This window comes from Centruroides sculpturatus, unplaced genomic scaffold, assembly GCF_000671375.1.
Source record: "Centruroides sculpturatus isolate CEXI.00-Female unplaced genomic scaffold, Cexi_2.0 scaffold168, whole genome shotgun sequence".
Taxonomy (NCBI): domain Eukaryota; kingdom Metazoa; phylum Arthropoda; class Arachnida; order Scorpiones; family Buthidae; genus Centruroides; species Centruroides sculpturatus.
The window spans coordinates 277,832-287,103 of NW_019384519.1; the positions used below are offsets into that span (position 1 = coordinate 277,832).

The 9,272-nt window shown below is 41.5% G+C and overlaps 1 protein-coding gene across 2 annotated transcripts in view; it reads right to left on the reverse strand.

Moving 5' to 3' along the window:
• The window catches only part of LOC111622682 (decaprenyl-diphosphate synthase subunit 1-like), a 61,447-nt gene that overhangs the window by 40,442 nt on the left and 11,733 nt on the right, over positions 1 to 9,272 (reverse strand). The window contains exons 1-2 of one of the 2 annotated variants that reach the window (XM_023365107.1): positions 5,219 to 5,859; positions 2,515 to 2,709 (exon numbers count right to left, since the gene is read on the reverse strand). In XM_023365107.1, coding sequence (XP_023220875.1) covers positions 2,515 to 2,709; positions 5,219 to 5,341 — 318 coding nt within the window. In that variant the 5' untranslated portion in view covers positions 5,342 to 5,859. Of the gene's footprint in view, positions 1 to 2,514; positions 2,710 to 5,218; positions 5,860 to 9,272 lie in introns of those variants that run through there. The other variant, XM_023365108.1, reaches the window with a different exon arrangement.

Below are 9,272 nucleotides of genomic sequence, written 5' to 3' on the forward strand. Positions count from 1 at the left end.
TTCTATTGTAAACTGATTTTTATATTTTTAACAAATACTTTAGTGGCATGTATAAATTACTCAATGTATATTATAACATTATCTTACTTTACATGTGTATTGCATCCTAATTATAAAATTAAATGTCACATCTTTGCAAAATAGAGCCCTATTTGAAACTTTTTTAATCATAACAAATGTATTATAAATGCAGCTCAACAAACTTGATTCTGGACAGTTTCTGTGAATATCAAGTAACCAAAATTTCAACAGTAGCTAATCGGGCAAAGCAATCAGGACCTTATTGGAGCCATAAAAAATGCACGTAGACATAAAAAAAGTTGAAGGAACCAATGGTCTACATCTGACCCTCTGTGAAATGTGGCACCCCGAAATTGGCGTAACTGGAATTTCAAAGATCTTCAAAACCGCCGTAAAATTTAAAATAAAAAAAATTTGAAAATATTTCTCAAAATAATGCTAAAAATCAACAGTCTTCCACTTTACTAGAGACAACTAAAAGCTCGTAAAACACGAGAAATGCCTCCGCACCAACTACTACCGGGGTGCGACCGGAGTCACGTTGCATGCTCCATTAAGCGTATCGTGTTTAACGAAGCTAATTTTGGGGAATCACATCTCATGAAGGATCATACATACACAATCGGTTTCTTTGACTTTTTCACTCCTATGGGCACGGTCTATGACCACCTCGTTTGAAGTTCCATCCGTACCATGTAACACAAAAGGGCTTCAAAGACGTTGAGTGATGTCTCTGAAGCCCTTTTGTGGTAGTACATGCCCTTCAAAGATTTTTAAAACACCGTAACCGACTGATCACATTTCTCGGAACAAAGAGTGACAAGTAAACCAGAGAAATAAACAAACATAAAAAGTATTTATTTTTAGCCCTTTCCTATACAACACATCAACTGGATCATCAGTATTGTAAGATAGTCATAGAACCACATTCCAAACAACGAGGAAATTTGCACCAAAACACGTTAGCAATTTTGGTTTTTTTTGTCATTACATCAAAACAGGTAAAGGTACTTTAACGGGTCGCATAATTTTCGAACAAAAAAAAAACCATATCGGAAATTTATTCCCCGTACAACAACAGAAGTAAATTGAGGAGACATTCGGACTTACATCGTGCTACATGGCAGGCCACGTGACAGGTGCTAACGACGTATATTCGTCTCTTCCGATTCGCACGAGAGAAAAGTCGGAAATCGACTAATTCGGGTGATTTTCCTTCGAATAATTCTCCATTACGGTCTACCGGCATCGGAGTCGTCGTCCAACTTGAACGTTACAGCGACCACGTCTCCCGTTCTCAGCAGGGCGTCGTTCAACACGCCGATCGGAGTGGACAATTGGGTGACGTAAAAATGCAATACGTCGACGTCCGTGGCCTTAAATGTTCCTTCCACCGACGTACTTTCGAACATTTCGAATTCCGCTCGGTAACCGGACAAAGAAGCCAAAGTTCTCAGAAACTTTTCGCGCAATATCGCACGCGATTTTTGCCGCTCGTTGTCGCCTTCCATTCTCATCAGCAAAACAAACGTGACGTCACGGCCGAGCTTAGCCACCTAACGTTGCCAACCTAGGTTTACCTTCTTTTTTTTTATTTTTTATTTTTTTTTAAATTAAAATTTAAATTATTCGTTCTAATCGGGTGAAGTTCGAAGTTAAACATTTTTACTTAATAATGAATAAGTTTATTTATTGTATTTATTTTACGTCGCAGGCGAAATTATCGAAAACTCTTTTCATATTTGCGCTTCGATCCAGAATAACCGGTTATTCGATGATAACTCTTGTAAAAAAACAAATCGATTTAAAAATGTCCGGATTAAACGAACAAAATGCCGATTAACCTCATGTTTCGTAGCTGGTTTATCGAATATAGAAGTAGTTTCCGAGTTCAAATAGTAAGAACGAATCGTACCAGTCGCAAGGACAGGCGAGCGGTGAAGGTGGCAAACTACCGCTCTGGGGAATCGGGATCGAATCCGAGAGGAATTCTTCGGGGTGGTCCCTCACCCCATTTTGGGCCCGGCCGAACCCATAAAGGGCTTGCTAAAATATGGCCTCTTTTAGTAAGCTCTTTATGGGTTCGCTCCCCCACAAGAGGGATTCTCTACACTTCGGTTTACATCTTTAAATTAATGAAAAATACAGTGAACAGTCAGAACCCCTTCAATAATGTCAACATAAAGTCACTCTTCCGGGAAAAATGTGAAATAGCAATAATTTATAATAGCTTTATCCTGATTCACCAGAAAAATGCTCCACGATTTCAAACAGAACGAATCATTTGTAGCGTGTTTTTAAAGCCGCATAAGGGGGGAGGCGCGGTTCGAGTGGGCCTACAGGCCTCTCTGATAGGGCCGGGATGCAACGAGGATTCGAAGATGCTTTGCGACGCGTCGATGACGACCGGCGCGTGGCTACTTGGGCGACATTAGCGCTAGTTGCAGTTAGCGAGAGCGAGTGGAATCAGAAAGCAGAAAGGAGGACACTAACCGTTCTGATGTCCGCGTAGAGCGAGTGCAGTTCGTCTTCAACAAGTTTGAAGGGTTCCACGGGAGGATCTGCCAGAGTTCCGGGAAGTTGGATGACGGGGGATTGCCATCTGCGCGTTGAAGCGCTCAATCTTCTCCTGACAGACACGCTGGGTCCCGTATCCGTCCGCCGTCTCTGCCGATTGATTCCGTCTTCCTGAAATTATAATAGAAGACGATTATTGTTCACCCTTCCCTTGACCCTCTACCGAAACTAAATTAGAATCGCTAGTCGGAGGTGGGTGAAGAAATTCCTTTTTCTCTGGGGGGTCACGTACCGTAACCCCTAGAGAAAGAGTGTCTGAGACCTTCTTTACGACGCGAGCCTGGCGTTGATCGTGCGCGATGCCTCGTGACGTAGAGATTGATTATGACTATCCGATTATGACTATCCGAACGATCCGATTCAGGATTTTGTTCTCTCCCCAGTGGTCTGGTACACTTTCCGTCCGGATAGCCGTTCTATCAGAAGCAGAATTGGGGTCTGTCGCATAAAATGCACGCTCCCATAAACGCCCCCTCGTCTCTGATTTGGCGTGAAAATTTCTCCAAACTGTAGTGCCATTTCTGTGTACAAACAACGCGTTACATATAGGGATGACTTTTCGCTTTACTGTACTATTTGCCTCGTTATGGGCGGCATTATGGGTTAAGGCCAATTTTTAAATCAACTCTTTTCGCCCCGAGGCACCGACTACTCTTTTTAGCATGCCCGTCGCGGGTTCGGCTGGATCCACAACGAGTGACCGAGTACCGATTACTCACGAAAATTTCGCAGCCGACCCGGACTCGAACCCGAATTCCTCGATTGGCGTCTACGGAATTAAATCCGATTCTTACTACAAGAGAATGGAAAATCAACTCGGTGCAGCCAATTGTTGCTCGTGACGTATTTCCGTTCTCTTTCGGTCCGAAGCAAAAGTGGGAGATTCCCCTTTATCCATGCTTCGTGTCCCACAATCTCTTGCGCCATCAATGGTGGAATCATCTTCCCTGACGGCGTAATCTCCTGAAGGTAATCGAACCCGGATCCTCCCGACGAAAGCGCGACACATTTGCACGAGGGAACTTCGCGCGAGAAATTGTCGAAAACTAAGATAATTTCGGAAGAGTAAAACAACTGAGGAAAAATGGAGGATTTTCTACGTATTGTTACCCAAAAATCTGAGAAATGCGCGACGACGAAAATTTGGCGGAAACTTCGTTTGAAGAGAGATCTAAACACACATCCGCTTGTTTTTAATCGCGTGAAAAATTACTCGGATACGACCTTGACCTCGACAACGTAACCGGTCTTTTGTTACGGTGACGTAAGCTCCCGGTTCTCAACCATAAAGGTCTTTGCTCGGGTACTTTAATTCGGCGTGGGCGTATCTCGGGGAAACCCCTCGACGCCCCATTATTTTCGTATGACTGGGGGTGCAAAATCCCCAACCTACGAGTTCGCGGCTAGCAGCCGATTGTTCGTTACGTTCAAGTCAGGGTGACGTTCCGTTACGTCATCGAATCCGTTTCGTAACGGGTTTTTTTTCGAGATTCGAGAGATCCGAACGGGTTCGTACCGATACGTTTTCGTGGGATGGCGCGTGCGCTGACCCCACTTAAGACCGAGTTTCCGGTGTTTATTCCGTTCTCTTTTCCGTTCCGCCTTTGAAAGTCTCTCCCAAATAAGTCCACGTCGGCGAACTTCCACGTCATTAGATCCGTCACGTAAATCGCGTTACACTCTCGTTTCGCTCTCGAAGCAGGGGGCGAAAAGCTACTCGACCGGGAAAAACCGTTGGAGGACGAAACCCGGAAGCGATTCGAACGCCCGCTCCCCGAAGGAGCGATCCTCTTCGTTTTCCTTTTCTCTCCGTTATAACGAATTTTCTGCAGATAATATCGTTCTCGCGCGGTTTGCACGTATTCTTACGACGGAAGAAACAACACTAAAGCGGGGAGTTTCGCTTAAATAATTACAAAAAAAGGCCCGGATATAAGGAAGAGTTACGAAGAATAAATTTAATTCAGAAATTAAATTCTATCTTAAGCGCTAAAACCGAACCGACTACCGTCATCCGGGACGAGAAGTGACGTAGGAGCTAGATATTCCGACGTCATCCCACGTGCCAAAACATCGGTATCTAACGCGGGAAATTTGTTTCGAGGGTACTAAAGTTAATTCATGTTTACACTTTCCGGACAATATTTCCGAGGGGGGACGGAATTAGCCGGAAATTACGGATGGGAGGAGGAGAGACAGAAAGATAGGAAAGAGGGAGGTTCGGACCCCGAGCGCCGCGCTCGGCCGGAAGCGACCTTTAAAGGACGGTCCGGGTCGGCGACCCCGAGTGGCCTTGAAGCGAACGAGGAAACGTCCCGGAACGGGGAAGAGACGCCCCCGGGCGTCGTCCCGGCCGGGTAAACGGGACGAGACTTAACCGTAACCTACTTCCGCCGATTCGCTCCACAGCGGGGGCGACGGACGGCGAAAGCCGCCGAAGACCCGGAAGCGGAAGAAGAACCCCTTCCGTCGGCCATCACGCGTCAAAAGTCTCGACCATTTCGGCCAGTCCGGCGCGGCTCGTGGAGAATTCGTACCCGCGCCAGCCACTTCCGGTCCGGAAACGGAAGTGACGCGAAGAGAGAGAGAGAGAGAGAGAGAGAGAGAGAGAAGGACCTACCTGAGTGTGAAAAGACGCGCGTCGCATCCACGGAGCCGGCCGAGGGGGGACTTCGGAGCCGGGTAGTCCGCGCAGCAGCCCGCGCGCTGCGCCTGTCAGGCGCGACCCGATCCCTGCAGCCATCCCAGCTACTCTGAATCGTCCGCGTTGCCATCCGTCCGGACCACGTTTTTCTCCGCCCCGTCTCGTTCTCCGCGAGATTCCGCGAGACTTCACCCGAGGTTCTTAAACCGTCCCGTTCTATATTTAGAGCGCGTTCCACATTCGTCGGCCTCCGGGTCCGCGACCCTCTTTCGGGAAAGTCGCGTCCGCCGCTTCTTCGCGCGCGAAGAGGAGGCTCGATTCGCGGGGGAGACATTCCAATCGAATTTCAGTTCCGAACGTTCGCCACCTTTCGCCTTCGTCTCTTCGTTCACCCTCCAAATTACCCAGAGGATGGAATCAAACGGACGATCGTTCCGAACTCTGGAATCTTCGTCCCGTCCCCCTTTAATTTCCCACGTTCCTATTAATGCGTGAAGCGACAAAACGCGGTACGAATCGTAAAAATCAAAAGTAATCGAGGCGGAATCCGCTTCCCGATGCTGGAAAAGCGAAAAATTCCGCCGGAATCGAGGTAGAATTCCCCATTCGAGCCAGAAACAAAGGAGTGACGACGGGAAGACGGAGGAAAGAGAGGAGGAAGATGGCTTCTCAAACGGGGAGAGGAATAAGTCTGACTTCCCTCCAAAATTCCGACTAAAAGACGGAAAAATGGAAGAAACGAGAAAGTTCGAATCCTCCTTAACCCCGCCTCCTAATCTTCGTCTCAACTCCCGGCAGAGAAGTCCGCTCTTCCATTAAAATAAATAAATCGAGGTAGAGGAACGATCCGAATTTACGTCGAGCGGACTAAACCAATCTCTCTTTCCGTTTTATATTCGACTTGCACGAGATTTCGCCACTCGCAAGAACCTCGTCGTTTCCGAAAAGAATCTTCCGACATTGAGAGGAAGAGAATCAGACAAGTCTCTCTCTCTCTCACTCGAATGATGATAATCTTCCGTGAATTAATCGTCGTCTTCGCTATCCTTTCGTGTGTCGAGCGTAATAAACGAGCTCGATTTTGACAGAAACGTTAAAGGAACTTTTACAAATAAAAATTGCTGGGACGCCATTTTTTTTATTCATTGACAAAAGCTGTCTATGAACGTCGCCAGAAATCGAATGGTAACACCTGCAGTTTTTTTATTTTCTTTCTTCTTCAATATTAAAATGTCGACAAATGTCGGCGAATTCCGTCGGGAATCGCCTTTTTTCCGGAGCGATTATTACATTGTTAATTTAACTATGAATTTAAAGGATTTTCGGCACGTCACCGATTTAATCCCGTTTTAACAACTCTGCATTGTGAGGAAAGACGATGACAAAAAATAAGAGAAATATTAACGGAGCTATTTCTATCCAAATTCTCAACAAAAAGTCGATAATTTAATTAGTAAAAATGTTATTTGTCGCGTTGTAACTTTTTTTTTTTTTTTTTTTTAATAACGCCAGAAAACTATTTAGGAGTCCGTTAACCGTATTTGTTTTAGCATTCCTTTGTGTATTGCGTCGTCAAAAATTCTCGAAAATTGGGCGAAATCGATGACGTCGCGGTTTAATTCCCAAAAGTCTTCACGTCTTGCACGTTTCAGAAATATTCGACGTAACGCTATATTTTTATCTTTGGGCCCGGAGGCGAGAAATTGCAGGGGGCGCGGAACGTCTACAGGTTGATAGCTTGAGGAGGCCCGACCTAATAACGTCCCAAATTTTTAATTGCTATTGATTAGAAACCGGACGAAAACTACTTATTAAAGTAATTTCGAATATTCGAACGCAATTTATTCCATCGGGAGATGGTTTGGCCGCTTTACCTAATTGTGACGTCATTGCGACCTCCATTCCTCGTAACGATCCAGAACTTTCCTCCACCGTTCCAAATTATTCTCGGAATCCTTCTAGAATATCCTGGAACGTCACTTGGCAAGTGACGCCATTTCCGNTCCTTTATGAAGGCATAGAGCCTTTACTACATGAAAATGAAAATTAATGAATACACTGTGTATAGTAATTTACCTGATAAGACAGATCTCAGAAAAATACTTTATGAGGCATAAAGCTGTCTATAATGAAAATGAATTAACTAAGGATTATTTTGCCCTGCCAGGGTGTGGCTGAGTTATCCGGACTGCCGGGTTATCAAGTGCCGAGTTTTTAAGACTCTACTGTATCAATAAAAATGTGGAGCATATGATTTATTAAAAAGATGTCGCTTTAGTATAGGAAAACTTAACTAAAACAAACCAAAAACTGCACTGAATATATGGAAATAAAAGTGAAATACCAGCTCAAATCCTTAAATAATAATAGGAAAAATAATTATAAATCCCATACCAATTTGAATATTTATCAACTTGATATCATTTGTCATATTGTTTTTTTCATGTTAAATGTTTTTCTCTGGATCAAAATCTGAACATAAATCAATGTCTGCACTTTCAACCAGAGTAAATAATGTCATTATCAGCATATTCTACATTCCGATTTATATAGGTTAATAAATTAAAATAATAAATTACTTCCTTTTAGCTTTGAAAACAATCTAAAAAATGCTTCATTAAGAAATAAAATATGTTATTTTTAAATCTGTGATGTACAAATAAAGCAGAAGACTGTTGATTGGCATTAACTACCTTTAACTAAAGCTATAAAACACAAACAAATTAAACATTCTTTTCAAATTTAATTGAACAATGACAGTACTGTACAAAAATTACTGAAGATTAGCAAGAACAGAGTACTTACTGTTACAGACCATTTTTGACTATTTAAAATTTAAGCATGACTTGCTTCTATAAGTTTTAAAGTTTAGTTTATTTAGTGGTTCCTTTGATATTTTTCATTGTCTGGGGAGTATAAAATTTCAGAGATCCAAACCTCTAATTCAGAACTCATATCAATATCACCCATAAATCATTGCCAAAATACATTGAATTAGTACGAAAACACGAATAAGAAAAACAATAATAGCAGCTTATGATTGATTTAGTACAAGGAAGAGTTGGCTCCTCAAAATACTGAAAAGACTAAACTCTTAAGTTTTAGGTCGTATTACTTAATTTAAAGAATATTAAGAGTCATAAGGGTCGGCTAAATGTGTTTCAACTACCTGAGATTTTCAGAATTTCATTCACGATAATGATTTTTTAGTAGTCGAAACTTGTTTAACAGATCCTTATGTAACGATTAGTATGATTTTATGGGAAAAATAAACAGAGATAATCAGTCCGTTCTCACACGAAGTAAATATGATTTAAAAATTTGATAAAAACAGTTTTTATAAAACCTATATAATTTGTGAATTTAGATTAAATCTTTTTGTAAAGAGCAGGATATTGAAATATTTAGGTTATCACCTAATTTGTTCTATAATAATGTATTTATCTATTTTGCTTCAACTTAAATATCCCAGACAATTTATCTACAATTCTTTTTATATACACACCAGTTTTCTGTAGACTAAATTATATAATAAATGTGGTTTCGTTATATTCCTTAATAAGAAATTGAGATTAATTTGATATTTATATCAAACCATATATTTAAGTATTTCGAGATATCATGATCGTAAATTAAAATAAGATATAATTTATTGACCTTTCCTCAAATAGCATTTAACAGTATCAAAGTAATAAAGATAATCAAAATGACAATTTTGTTTTTTAAATGAAAATGTGTCAAAGTAAACTTTATTCTGAACACTATACCATTACATGAGCCACTCACTTGCCAAATCAATTTACTCCATAAAACAAAAAGCATAAAAAACTGATAATATAAGTTATTTTTTAAAATTTCTTTTAAACTTTAAATTTAAATAAACATTGTAGAATGTATCTTTATGTACTGTTATATTATGCAAGAATTCTACCAAAAAATATTTCAGATGGGTCCAATTATGATTACCAGAATATATCAGTTCTTTATTAAATATATTAAAACGGTTGAGAGCCTTAATGAATGATTTATA